The sequence below is a fragment of the Oncorhynchus nerka genome, linkage group LG15 (assembly GCF_034236695.1).
Source record: "Oncorhynchus nerka isolate Pitt River linkage group LG15, Oner_Uvic_2.0, whole genome shotgun sequence".
NCBI classification, from domain to species: domain Eukaryota; kingdom Metazoa; phylum Chordata; class Actinopteri; order Salmoniformes; family Salmonidae; genus Oncorhynchus; species Oncorhynchus nerka.
Window position 1 is genome coordinate 1,702,407 of NC_088410.1, and position 15,000 is coordinate 1,717,406.

The 15,000-nt window shown below is 42.4% G+C and overlaps 2 protein-coding genes across 2 annotated transcripts in view; both read left to right on the forward strand.

Annotated features, from left to right (window-relative positions):
* Positions 1-1,606: 1,606 nt before the first annotated feature.
* LOC135560296 (voltage-dependent T-type calcium channel subunit alpha-1H-like) lies at positions 1,607-11,848 on the forward strand. The gene is made up of 4 exons (XM_065002152.1): positions 1,607-1,663; positions 8,644-8,722; positions 9,126-9,247; positions 11,777-11,848. The coding sequence occupies exons 1-4, from the start codon at positions 1,610-1,612 to the stop codon at positions 11,846-11,848; spliced, it is 327 nt and encodes a 108-aa protein (XP_064858224.1). The 5' UTR covers positions 1,607-1,609.
* Positions 11,849-12,055: 207 nt separating this feature from the next.
* Positions 12,056-15,000, forward strand: part of LOC135559945 (sialidase-like) — a 6,237-nt gene continuing 3,292 nt past the window's right edge. The window contains exons 1-3 of the mRNA XM_065000839.1: positions 12,056-12,081; positions 13,393-13,564; positions 14,069-14,826. Of these exons, the coding sequence (XP_064856911.1) occupies positions 13,456-13,564; positions 14,069-14,826 (867 nt within the window). The 5' untranslated portion in view covers positions 12,056-12,081; positions 13,393-13,455. The remainder of the gene's footprint in view (positions 12,082-13,392; positions 13,565-14,068; positions 14,827-15,000) is intronic.

Consider the following 15,000-nt stretch of genomic DNA (forward strand, 5'->3'; position numbering starts at 1 on the left):
GCTGTCAATTAACTTCTGGGCCACATCCTGACTGATGGCAGCCCATTCAATCCGCCCTGGCATGCTGTCAATTAACTTCTGGGCCACATCCCGACTGATGGCAGCCCATTCTTGCATAATCAATGCTTGAAATTTCAGAATTTGTGGGTTTTTGTCCACCCGCCTCTTGAGTCTTGAGGATTGACCACAAGTTCTCAATGGGATTAAGGTCTGGGGAGTTTCCTGGCCATGAACCCAAAATATCGATGTTTTGTTCCCCGAGCCACTTAGTTATCACTTTTGCCTTATGGCAAGGTGCTCCATCATGCTGGAAGAGGCATTGTTCGTCACCAAACTGTTCCTGGATGGTTGGGAGAGGTTGCTTTCGGAGGATCTGTTGGTACCATTCTTTATTCATGGCTGTGGTCTTAGGCAAAATTGTGAGTGAACCCACTCCCTTGGCTGAGAAGCAACCCCACACATGAATGGTCTCAGGATGCTTTACTGTTGGCATGACACAGGACTGATGGTAGCGCTCACCTTGTCTTCTCCGGACAAGCTTTTTTCTGGATGCCCCAAACAATCGGAAAGGGGATTCATCAGAGAAAATGACTTTACCCCAGTCCTCAGCAGTCCAATCCCTGTACCTTTTGCAGAATATCAGTCTGTCCCTGATGTTTTTCCTGGAGAGAAGTGGCTTCTTTGCTGCCCTTCTTGACACCAGGAGGCCATCCTCCAAAAGTCTTCGCCTCACTGTATGTGCAGATGCACTCACACCTGCCTGTTGCCATTCCTGAGCAATCTCTGTACTGGTGGTGCCCCGATCCCGCAGCTGAATCAACTTTAGGAGACGGTCCTGGCGCTTGCTGACTTTCTTGGGCGCCCTGAAGCCTTCTTCACAACAATTGAACCGCTCTCCTTGAAGTTCTTGATGATCCGATAAATGGTTGATTTAGGTGCAATCTTACTGGCAGCAATATCCTTGCCTGTGAAGCCCTTTTTGTGCAAAGCAATGATGATGGCACGTGTTTCATTGCAGGCAACCATGGTTGACAGAGGAAGAACAATGATTCCAAGCACCACCCTCCTTTTGAAGCTTCCAGTCTGTTATTCTGGTTTCAGTTCTAATGGGTTCTGTTCTGGTTTCAGTTCTTATGGTTCTGTTCTGGTTTCAGTTCTAATGGGTCTGTTCTGGTTTCAGTTCTAATGGTTCTGTTCTGGTTTCAGTTCTAATGGGTCTGTTCTGGTTTCAGTTCTAATGGGTCTGTTCTGGTTTCAGTTCTAATGGATCTGTTCTGGTTTCAGTTCTAATGGGTCTGTTCTGGTTTCAGTTCTAATGGGTCTATTTCTGTTCTAATGGTTCTGTTCTGGTTTCAATAGTAATGGTTCTGTTCTGGTTTCAGTTCTAATGGTTCTGTTCTGATTTCAGTTCTAATGGGTCTGTTTGGTTTCTGTCTCCTCAGTGTTGAAGCTGTTGAAGATGGCAACAGGGATGAGAGCTCTACTAGACACTGTGGTTCAGGCCCTGCCTCAGGTAACTATAATACTAATATAATACTGTAGTAGTACTATAGTAATACTGTTGATAGTAATATAATACTGTAGTAGTACTATTGTAATACTGTTGAAGATGGCAACAGGGATGAGAGCTCTACTAGACACTGTGGTTCAGGCCCTGCCTCAGGTAACTATAATACTAATATAATACTGTAGTAGTACTATAGTAATACTGTTGATAATAATATAATACTGTAGTAGTACTATAGTAATACTGTTGAAGATGGCAACAGGGATGAGAGCTCTACTAGACACTGTAGTTCAGGCCCTGCCTCAGGTAACTATAATACCAATATAATACTGTAGTAGTACTATAGTAATACTGTTGATACTAATATAATACTGTAGTAGTACTATAGTAATACTGTTGAAGATCTGTCTGGGTGTTATAATAATCTGTCTGAGTGTTATAATAATCTGGCTGGGTGTTATAATAATCTGTCTGGGTGTTATAATAATCTGGCTGGGTGTTATAATAATCTGTCTGGGTGTTATAATAATCTGGGTGTTATAATAATCTGACTGGGTGTTATAATAATCTGGGTGTTATAATAATCTGACTGGGTGTTATAATAATCTGGCTGGGTGTTATAATAATCTGGCTGGGTGTTATAATAATCTGTCTGGGTGTTATAATAATCTGGGTGTTATAATAATCTGACTGGGTGTTATAATAATCTGGGTGTTATAATAATCTGACTGGGTGTTATAATAATCTGGGTGTTATAATAATCTGTCTGGGTGTTATAATAATCTGGCTGGGTGTTATAATAATCTGGCTGGGTGTTATAATAATCTGTCTGGGTGTTATAATAATCTGGGTGTTATAATAATCTGTCTGGGTGTTATAATAATCTGGCTGGGTGTTATAATAATCTGTGTTATAATAATGGGTGTTATAATAATCTGACTGGGTGTTATAATAATCTGGCTGGGTGTTATAATAATCTGTCTGGGTGTTATAATAATCTGTCTGGGTGTTATAATAATCTGTCTGGGTGGGTGTTATAATAATCTGTCTGGGTGTTATAATAATCTGACTGGGTGTTATAATAATCTGTCTGGGTGTTATAATAATCTGGGTGTTATAATAATCTGTCTGGGTGTTATAATAATCTGTCTGGGTGTTATAATAATCTGGGTGTTATAATAATCTGACTGGGTGTTATAATAATCTGGGTGGGTGTTATAATAATCTGTCTGGGTGTTATAATAATCTGACTGGGTGTTATAATAATCTGTCTGGGTGTTATAATAATCTGTCTGGGTGTTATAATAATCTGCCTGGGTGTTATAATAATCTGTCTGGGTGTTATAATAATCTGACTGGGTGTTATAATAATCTGTCTGGGTGTTATAATAATCTGGGGGTGTTATAATAATCTGGCTGGGTGTTATAATAATCTGTCTGGTGTTATAATAATCTGACTGGGTGTTATAATAATCTGTCTGGGTGTTATAATAATCTGTCTGGGTGTTATAATAATCTGGGTGTTATAATAATCTGACTGGGTGTTATAATAATCTGGGTGTTATAATAATCTGACTGGGTGTTATAATAATCTGGGTGTTATAATAATCTGTCTGGGTGTTATAATAATCTGGCTGGGTGTTATAATAATCTGGCTGGGTGTTATAATAATCTGTCTGGGTGTTATAATAATCTGGGTGTTATAATAATCTGTCTGGGTGTTATAATAATCTGGCTGGGTGTTATAATAATCTGTCTGGGTGTTATAATAATCTGACTGGGTGTTATAATAATCTGGCTGGGTGTTATAATAATCTGTCTGGGTGTTATAATAATCTGTCTGGGTGTTATAATAATCTGTCTGGGTGGGTGTTATAATAATCTGTCTGGGTGTTATAATAATCTGACTGGGTGTTATAATAATCTGTCTGGGTGTTATAATAATCTGTCTGGGTGTTATAATAATCTGGCTGGGTGTTATAATAATCTGTCTGGGTGTTATAATAATCTGGGTGTTATAATAATCTGACTGGGTGTTATAATAATCTGTCTGGGTGTTATAATAATCTGTCTGGGTGTTATAATAATCTGACTGGGTGTTATAATAATCTGGGTGTTATAATAATCTGTCTGGGTGTTATAATAATCTGCCTGGGTGTTATAATAATCTGTCTGGGTGTTATAATAATCTGACTGGGTGTTATAATAATCTGTCTGGGTGTTATAATAATCTGGCTGGGTGTTATAATAATCTGACTGGGTGTTATAATAATCTGGGTGTTATAATAATCTGGCTGGGTGTTATAATAATCTGTCTGGGTGTTATAATAATCTGACTGGGTGTTATAATAATATGTCTGGGTGTTATAATAATCTGGGTGTTATAATAATCTGTCTGGGTGTTATAATAATCTGTCTGGGTGTTATAATAATCTGGGTGTTATAATAATCTGACTGGGTGTTATAATAATCTGGGTGTTATAATAATCTGACTGGGTGTTATAATAATCTGGGTGTTATAATAATCTGTCTGGGTGTTATAATAATCTGGCTGGGTGTTATAATAATCTGGCTGGGTGTTATAATAATCTGTCTGGGTGTTATAATAATCTGGGTGTTATAATAATCTGTCTGGGTGTTATAATAATCTGGCTGGGTGTTATAATAATCTGGGTGTTATAATAATCTGACTGTTATAATAATCTGGCTGGGTGTTATAATAATCTGTCTGGGTGTTATAATAATCTGTCTGGGTGTTATAATAATCTGTGGGTGTTATAATAATCTGTCTGGGTGTTATAATAATCTGACTGGGTGTTATAATAATCTGTCTGGGTGTTATAATAATCTGTCTGGGTGTTATAATAATCTGGCTGGGTGTTATAATAATCTGTCTGGGTGTTATAATAATCTGGGTGTTATAATAATCTGACTGGGTGTTATAATAATCTGTCTGGGTGTTATAATAATCTGTCTGGGTGTTATAATAATCTGACTGGGTGTTATAATAATCTGGGTGTTATAATAATCTGTCTGGGTGTTATAATAATCTGCCTGGGTGTTATAATAATCTGTCTGGGTGTTATAATAATCTGACTGGGTGTTATAATAATCTGTCTGGGTGTTATAATAATCTGGCTGGGTTTTATAATAATCTGGGTGTTATAATAATCTGGCTGGGTGTTATAATAATCTGGGTCTTATAATAATCTGGCTGGGTGTTATAATAATCTGTCTGGGTGTTATAATAATCTGACTGGGTGTTATAATAATATGTCTGGGTGTTATAATAATCTGGGTGTTATAATAATCTGTCTGGGTGTTATAATAATCTGGGTGGGTGTTATAATAATCTGTCTGGGTGTTATAATAATCTGTCTGGGTGTTATAATAATCTGTCTGGGTGTTATAATAATCTGACTGGGTGTTATAATAATCTGTCTGGGTGTTATAATAATCTGGCTGGGTTTTATAATAATCTGTCTGTTATAATTATAATAATCTGGGTCTTATAATAATCTGGCTGGGTGTTATAATAATCTGTCTGGGTGTTATAATAATCTGACTGGGTGTTATAATAATATGTCTGGGTGTTATAATAATCTGGGTGTTATAATAATCTGTCTGGGTGTTATAATAATCTGGCTGGGTGTTATAATAATCTGTCTGGGTGGGTGTTATAATAATCTGTCTGGGTGTTATAATAATCTGACTGGGTGTTATAATAATCTGTCTGGGTGTTATAATAATCTGACTGGGTGTTATAATAATCTGTCTGGGTGTTATAATAATCTGGCTGGGTGTTATAATAATCTGACTGGGTGTTATAATAATCTGTCTGGGTGTTATAATAATCTGTATGGGTATTATAATAATCTGTATGGGTGTTATAATAATCTGGGTGTTATAATAATCTGACTGGGTGGGTGTTATAATAATCTGACTGGGTGTTATAATAATCTGTCTGGGTGTTATAATAATCTGTCTGGGTGTTATAATAATCTGACTGGGTGTTATAATAATCTGTCTGGGTGTTATAATAATCTGTCTGGGTGTTATAATAATCTGTCTGGGTATTATAATAATCTGGCTGGGTGGGTGTTATAATAATCTGTCTGGGTATTATAATAATCTGACTGGGTGTTATAATAATCTGACTGGGTGTTATAATAATCTGGCTGGGTGTTATAATAATCTGGGTGTTATAATAATCTGTCTGGGTGTTATAGTAATCTGACTGGGTGTTATAATAATCTGTCTGGGTGTTATAATAATCTGTCTGGGTGTTATAATAATCTGGGTGTTATAATAATCTGTCCGGGTGTTATAATAATCTGTCTGGGTGTTATAATAATCTGTCTGGGTGTTATAATAATCTGTCTGGGTGTTATAATAATCTGTCTGGGTGTTATAATAATATGTCTGGGTGTTATAATAATCTGGTTGGGTGTTATAATAATATGTCTGGGTGTTATAATAATCTGGGTGTTATAATAATCTGTCTGGGTGTTATAATAATCTGGTTGGGTGTTATAATAATCTGGGTGGGTGTTATAATAATCTGGCTGGGTGTTATAATAATCTGGGTGTTATAATAATCTGTCTGGGTGTTATAGTAATCTGACTGGGTGTTATAATAATCTGTCTGGGTGTTATAATAATCTGACTGGGTGTTATAATAATCTGGTTGGGTGTTATAATAATCTGGGTGGGTGTTATAATAATCTGGCTGGGTGTTATAATAATCTGGGTGTTATAATAATCTGTCTGGGTGTTATAATAATCTGTCTGGGTGTTATAATAATCTGGGTGGGTGTTATAATAATCTGTCTGGGTGTTATAATAATCTGACTGGGTGTTATAATAATCTGTCTGGGTGTTATAATAATCTGACTGGGTGTTATAATAATCTGACTGGGTGTTATAATAATCTGTCTGGGTGTTATAATAATCTGGGTGTTATAATAATCTGGCTGGGTGTTATAATAATCTGACTGGGTGTTATAATAATCTGTCTGGGTGTTATAATAATCTGTCTGGGTGTTATAATAATCTGGCTGGGTGTTATAATAATCTGTCTGGGTGTTATAATAATCTGTCTGGGTGTTATAATAATCTGTCTGGGTGTTATAATAATCTGTCTGGGTGTTATAATAATCTGTCTGGGTGTTATAATAATCTGTCTGGGTGTTATAATAATCTGGGTGTTATAATAATCTGGGTGTTATAATAATCTGTCTGGGTGGGTGTTATAATAATCTGTCTGGGTGTTATAATAATCTGTCTGGGTGTTATAATAATCTGACTGGGTATTATAATAATCTGGCTGGGTGTTATAATAATCTGGCTGGGTGTTATAATAATCTGGCTGGGTGTTATAATAATCTGTCTGGGTGTTATAATAATCTGTCTGGGTGTTATAATAATCTGGGTGTTATAATAATCTGTCTGGGTGTTATAGTAATCTGACTGGGTGTTATAATAATCTGTCTGGGTGTTATAATAATCTGGGTGTTATAATAATCTGTCTGGGTGTTATAATAATCTGACTGGGTGTTATAATAATCTGGCTGGGTGTTATAATAATCTGACTGGGTGTTATAATAATCTGGGTGTTATAATAATCTGTCTGGGTGTTATAATAATCTGTCTGGGTATTTTATTCTATCCTGTATTATAATATATTCTTTGTCTCTAGGTGGGGAATCTGGGTGGGTGTTATAATAATCTGGGTGTTATAATAATATGGGTGGGTGTTATAATAATCTGGGTGGGTGTTATAATAATCTGGGTGGGTGTTATAATAATCTGGGTGGGTGTTATAATAATCTGTCTGGGTGTTATAATAATCTGGGTGGGTGTTATAATAATCTGGGTGGGTGTTATAATAATCTGGGTGGGTGTTATAATAATCTGGGTGGGTGTTATAATAATCTGATTGGGTGTTATAATAATCTGGGTGTTATAATAATCTGTCTGGGTGTTATAATAATCTGGGTGGGTGTTATAATAATCTGTCTGGGTGGTATAATAATCTGGGTGGGTGTTATAATAATCTGGGTGTTATAATAATCTGGGTGGGTGGTATAATAATCTGGGTGGGTGTTATAATAATCTGGGTGGGTGTTATAATAATCTGGGTGGGTGTTATAATAATCTGGGTGGGTGTTATAATAATCTGGGTGTTATAATAATCTGGGTGGGTGTTATAATAATCTGGGTGGGTGTTATAATAATCTGTCTGGGTGTTATAATAATCTGGGTGGGTGTTATAATAATCTGGCTGGGTGTTATAATAATCTGTCTGGGTGTTATAATAATCTGGGTGGGTGTTATAATAATCTGTCTGGGTGGTATAATAATCTGGGTGGGTGTTATAATAATCTGGGTGGGTGTTATAATAATCTGTCTGGGTGTTATAATAATCTGGCTGGGTGTTATAATAATCTGTCTGGGTGTTATAATAATCTGGGTGGGTGTTATAATAATCTGTCTGGGTGGTATAATAATCTGGGTGGGTGTTATAATAATCTGGGTGGGTGTTATAATAATCTGGGTGGGTGTTATAATAATCTGGGTGGGTGTTATAATAATCTGTCTGGGTGTTATAATAATCTGTCTGGGTGTTATAATAATCTGGGTGGGTGTTATAATAATCTGTCTGGGTGTTATAATAATCTGTCTGGGTGTTATAATAATCTGTCTGGGTGTTATAATAATCTGACTGGGTGTTATAATAATCTGACTGACTGGGTGTTATAATAATCTGGGTGGGTGTTATAATAATCTGGGTGGGTGTTATAATAATCTGGGTGTTATAATAATCTGGGTGGGTGTTATAATAATCTGGGTGGGTGGTATAATAATCTGGGTGTTATAATAATCTGGGTGGGTGTTATAATAATCTGGGTGGGTGTTATAATAATCTGGGTGTTATAATAATCTGGGTGGGTGTTATAATAATCTGGGTGGGTGTTATAATAATCTGTCTGGGTGTTATAATAATCTGGGTGGGTGTTATAATAATCTGGCTGGGTGTTATAATAATCTGTCTGGGTGTTATAATAATCTGGGTGGGTGTTATAATAATCTGTATGTTATTCTATCCTGTATTATAATATATTATTTGTCTCTAGGTGGGGAATCTGGGTCTCCTCTTCATGTTGCTGTTCTTCATCTATGCAGCACTGGGAGTGGAGCTGTTTGGGAAACTGGGTCAGTCACAGTGCTGTGAGTGTGTGAGTGTGTTTCATTTACGCTGATGAGCTGTTGAGTTGATTTCCCTGAAATTAATTACCTCTTCCTTCTCCTATTTTTTCTCTCTCTCTCTCTCTCTCTCTCTCTCTCTCTCTCTGTTTCTCCCTCCCTCCCTCCCTCCCTCCCTCCCTCCCTCCCCCTTCTCTTTCACTCCCTCCCCTCTCTCCCCCTCTCTCTCTCCCTCTCTCTCTCCCCCTCTCTTTTCTCCTCCCCTCTCTCCCCTCTCTCCCCCTCCCTCCCTCCCTCCCTCCCTCCCTCTCTCTCTCTCCCCCTCTCTTTTCTCCTCCCCTCACACCCCCTTCCATCTCTCTCTATATATCACCCCACTACCCCCCCCTTCATGTGTTCTCTGTGTTTATAGAGTGTTCCGAGGAGAACCCGTGTGAGGGTCTGAGTCGTCACGCCACGTTCCAGAACTTTGGCATGGCGTTCCTCACCTTGTTCCGCGTTTCCACCGGTGACAACTGGAATGGAATTATGAAGGTAAACTACCCAATCAGAGGGTGACAGTCAACCAATCAGATCACAGCTGGGGAAACAGGGTTTAGTTGGAGACCTTGTTGTTGTTCCAGGCACAGAGGAAACCCCTCATTAATAGAAAATGAAGACTGCTACTGAATTCAGACATTCTTCTTGCTTTTACACAGGGTTCTAATACTTCGTTACAGGTTCTTACCCGTTGTGGACGTTCTATTAAAACAAATATCTATATATTATTTTACTCTCCAATTGATTTTGTCTCATCGCTGCAACTCCCCAACGGGCTCGGGAGGTGAAGGTCGAGTCATTGCGTCCTCCGAAAAAACATGACCCACCAAAACTTCGCTTCTTAACACCCCGCCCGCTTAACCCAGAAGCCGCACCGCAACGTGTCAGAGGGAAACACCGTTCAACTGACAACAGGAGTCGGCCTGCAGGCGCCCGGCCCGCCACAAGGAGTCGCTAGAGTGCGATGAGCCATGTAAACCTCCCCTAAATGATGCTGGGACAATTGTGCCCCGCCCTATGGGACTCCTGGTCACTGCTGGTTGTGACACAGCCTGGGATCGAACCCGGGTCTGTAGTGGCGGTCCTCAAGCACTGCGATGCACTGCCTTAGACCGCTGCGCCACTCAGGAGTCACGCGTCTGGACTTCTACTTGGACTGGCATTGTTTGAAGAACAGAACACACACACAGAACACAGGGACACACACACAGAACACATGCACAGAACACACACAGAACACAGAACACACACACAGAACACAGGACACACACACAGAACACATGCACAGAACACAGAACACACACACAGAACACAGAACACACACACAGAACACAGAACACACACAGAACACAGAACACACACACAGAACACACACACAGAACACAGAACACAGGACACACACACAGAACACAGGACACACACACAGAACACAGAACACAGGACACACACACAGAACACAGGACACACACACAGAACATAGGACACACACACAGAACACAGAACACTGTTCCCAGATGTCTGTCAGTGGAACCTGATTCATAACCTAGTAAACCAACATGGAACGTTTTTCGAACCTACACGGAACGTTGAGGGAACCAGAGATATTTATCTGAATCGCTCATTGGCTAAAACCATCTCCCTTCCCCCGGGTAATTGGTAATTGGCTGTTATCCAAGTCAGTCAGACACTCTGGCTCTCTGATTGGCTTGGCTCTGTGTGTCTTGTGCCAACAGACAGGTTGTGGCTCAACTCAATGGCTCCACCTGGTGGTCAGGACTGGAGTTACAGCCTGAGAAACACAATACAACGTAATGCCATCATTCTACACAAGAAGCTCTGTTGGCATGAAAAGCATGGACAATGACATTGTGTAACAGTATAAGGGTTAGGGTCTCCTGTTCTTCAGTAAACAACAGTCCCCATTTTCTGGTGTCCTCAAGCATCTTGACAGAAACTAGAACCTCGTTGTCATACTTGAGTAAAAGTAAAGATACATTTTAATGGAAAAATGACTCAAATGAAAGTCATACAGTAAAATACTACTTTAAGTAAAAGTCCAAAAGTATTTGTTTTTTTAATATACTTTAGAATCAAAAGTGAATTTAATCGCTAAAATATACTTAAGTATCAAAAGTAGTATTCTGTTTCTCTGTCTTCGGGATGATGTGTCTTTCTCAACCCTCTTGTCGTTTGAGCTACCTGTCCCAATAGTAGTATTCTGTTGCTCTGTCTTCGGGATGATGTTTGTCTCTTTCTCAACCCTCTTGTCGTCTGAGCTACCTGTCCCAATAGTAGTGTTCTGTTTCTCTGTCTTCGGGATGATGTGTCGTTCTCAACCCTCTTGTCGTCTGAGCTACCTGTCCCAATAGTAGTGTTCTGTTGCTCTGTCTTCGGGATGATGTTTGTCTCTTTCTCAACCCTCTTGTCGTCTGAGCTACCTGTCCCAATAGTAGTGTTCTGTTGCTCTGTCTTCGGGATGATGTGTCTTTCTCAACCCTCTTGTCGTTTGAGCTACCTGTCCCAATAGTAGTGTTCTGTTGCTCTGTCTTCGGGATGATGTGTCGTTGGAGAGAGCAACCCTCTTGTCGGAGAGCTACCTGTCCCAATAGTAGTGTTCTGTTGCTCTGTCTTCGGGATGATGTGTCTTTCTCAACCCTCTTGTCGTCTGAGCTACCTGTCCCAATAGTAGTGTTCTGTTGCTCTGTCTTCGGGATGATGTTTGTCTCTTTCTCAACCCTCTTGTCGTCTGTGCTACCTGTCCCAATAGTAGTGTTCTGTTGCTCTGTCTTCGGGATGATGTGTCTTTCTCAACCCTCTTGTCGTCTGAGCTACCTGTCCCAATAGTAGTATTCTGTTGCTCTGTCTTCGGGATGATGTGTCTTTCTCAACCCTCTTGTTGTCTGAGCTACCTGTCCCAATAGTAGTGTTCTGTTGCTCTGTCTTCGGGATGATGTTTGTCTCTTTCTCAACCCTCTTGTCGTCTGAGCTACCTGTCCCAATAGTATCATCCCTCTGTCCCCTCAGGACACGCTGCGGGACTGTCGTCCAGAGGACCGTTCCTGTCTGTCCTACCTCCCTCTGGTTTCTCCGGTCTAACCACAGATCTAGGGTCCTGAGTCCTGTGGCCCAGTTCGGGTGCTGGTCCGTGGTGGTGGCGGTGTTGATGAAACACCTGGAGGAGAGCAACAAGGAGGCACAGGAGGAGGCAGAGGAGGAGGCCAAGGAGGAGGAGGCGCGTCAGGGGAGGCCAGGCAACAGGAGGCCAGACAAGAGGAGGGCGACAGATCCTTTAGCTTCCCACAGTGGGCGGAGTGGAATCATCTGGACAGGTATGGAGATGGATCGCCTGTAGGTGGACCTAACCACAGATCTCAGGGTCCTGTCAGGGGGGACCTAACCACAGATCTAGGGTCAGCTTCCTGTCAGGGGGGGGACCTAACCACAGATCTAGGGTCAGATCAGCTTCCTGTCAGTCAGGGGGGGGTCAGATCAGCTTCCCCATCAGTCCTGTGTCGGGGGGGGACCTAACCACAGATCTAGGGTCAGTCCTGGGGGGGGGGACCTAACCACAGATCTAGGGTCAGATCAGCTCAGTCTGTCAGATCTAGGGGTCCTGTCAGGGGGGACCTAACCACAGATCTAGGGTCAGATCAGCTTCCCATCAGTCCTGTCAGGGGGGGGCTAACCACAGATCTAGGGTCAGATCAGCTTCCTGTCAGTCCTGTCAGGGGGGGGACCTAACCACAGATCTAGGGTCAGATCAGCTTCCTGTCCTGTCAGGGGGACCTAACCAGGGGGGGGGACCTAACCACAGATCTAGGGTCAGATCAGCTTCCCATCAGTCCTGTCAGGGGGACCTAACCACAGATCAGATCTAGGGTCAGATCAGCTCCCCATCTAGTCCTGTCAGGGGGGGGACCTAACCACAGATCTAGGGTCAGATCAGCTTCCCATCAGTCCTGTCAGGGGGGACCCTAACCACAGATCTAGGGTCAGATCAGCTTCCTGTCAGGGGGGACCTAACCACAGATCTAGGGTCAGATCAGCTTCCTGTCAGGGGGGGGGACCTAACCACAGATCTAGGGTCAGATCAGCTTCCCATCAGTCCTGTCAGGGGGGGGACCTAACCACAGATCTAGGGTCAGATCAGCTTCCTCTAGGGTCAGTCCTGTCAGGGGGGGGGACCTAACCACAGATCTAGGGTCAGATCAGCTTCCCATCAGTCCTGTCAGGGGGGGACCTAACCACAGATCTAGGGTCAGATCAGCTTCCTGTCAGTCCTGTCAGGGGGGGACCTAACCACAGATCTAGGGTCAGATCAGCTTCCCATCAGTCCTGTCAGGGGGGACCTAACCACAGATCTAGGGTCAGATCAGCTTCCTGTCAGGGGGGACATAACCACAGATCTAGGGTCAGATCAGCTTCCCATCAGTCCTGTCAGGGGGGGACCTAACCACAGATCTAGGGTCAGATCAGCTTCCCATCAGTCCTTAACTGTGGTAAGTAACTCCAGGGTTGTGGTTTTGATTCCCTTGGGAGGGGGGGGGGGGGTAAGTCGCTGTGGATGAGAGAATCTGCTAAATGACTAAAAGTTTAATAAGATGAGGAAGATGACGTTCATGGTCGTGTTTTTGTCCCAGGTTGTGGAAGAAGAGCGTTGTCGTGGTAGCCTGCTGACGGCAGGCCGGCCGTCTCTGTCTCGTATGATGTCTCTGCCTAGCGACAGCTACATGCTCCGCCCCCTACAGCCTCTCAGACACACCCGCTACCCTCCCATTGGCCACGACACCTACAAGGGATGCGGTTTCTCAGGTAACCATCCCTCAGAGTTCTGTCTCGGCTCGGTCCCCGAGTTCTATCTCTCAGTGTTCTATCTCTCAGTGTTCTATCTCTCAGTGTTATGTTCTATCTCTCAGTGTTAAGGTCCCCAGTTCTATCTCTCAGTGTTCTATCTCTCAGAGTTCTATCTCTCAAAGTTCTATCTCTCAGAGTTCTATCTCTCAGAGTTCTATCTCTCAGAGTTCTATCTCTCAGAGTTCTATCTCTCAAGTTCTATCTCTCAGGAAAGTTTCTCTCGGATTTCTATCTCTCAGTATTCTATCTCTCAGTGTTCTAGGTCTCAGTGTTCTATCTCTCAGATTTCTATTCCCAGAGTTCTATCTCTCAGATTTATAGGTCTCGGAGTTCTATATCTCAGAGTTCTATATCTCAGAGTTCTATCTATCAGAGTTCTAGGTCTCAGGGTTCTAGGTGTCAGGGTTCTAGGTCTCAGAGTTCTAGGTCTCAGAGTTCTAGGTCTCTCTCTCTGTCTCCTAGGTTCTGTCTATTCCATGGGTTCTAGCGGAGCAGGATCCCTACTGCAGGTCCCGGGGGCGTTACCGTCTGGAAGCCACGCATCCCTCAGCTCCAGGGGCTCCAGCTGCAGACCCACAGTCAGGCTCAGCCCCTCCCACAGCGTAGACAGACACTCCCTCTCCATGGCGAGACACACCCCCAGGAGGCCTGGCCACGTTGACAGCAGACGGGCCTCTTATATACATAGCCCATCCCACAGTATGGACACACATAGTTACAGACTCAGCACTGCTCAGAGCATCGACAGAGACTCCTCCCGTTACCTCGATAGACGGGCCTCTTATATCCACAGCCCCTCCCACAGCATGGACAGTAGACACACCCCTTATATCCACAACCCCTCCCACAGCATGGACAGTAGACACACCCCTTATCTCCACAGCCCCTCCCACAGCATGGACAGTAGACACACCCCTTATTTCCACAGCCCCTCCCACAGCATGGACAGAAGACACACCCCTCATATGGATAGACACACCCCTTATATCCACAGCCCATCCCACAGCATGGACAGTAGACACACCCTTTATATCCACAGCCCCTCCCACAGCATGGACAGTAGACACACCCCTTATGTCAGTAGCCCCGCACACAGTAGCAATAGACACACCCCTCATAACAATAGACACACCTCTCATATGAGTAGCCCATCCCACAGCATGGACAGACAGCCTGAACCCAGATCCTCCCTCAGTGTGAGAAGACAGCTGAGGAGACAGGTATGTAGACTGCAGCTTTTGCCCAGGTAGCACATTAATTTCCCTGGATGTTCTCGTCTGTTTTTGAACCTTGCATGCAAGTTGTTTGTTTTGTGCAAGCTGGAACTTTACAGTCTAGGCCACCTTGTTGGAATGTTTTGTGTTAGCTGGGAACACAATGGCCAGATAGAGTTG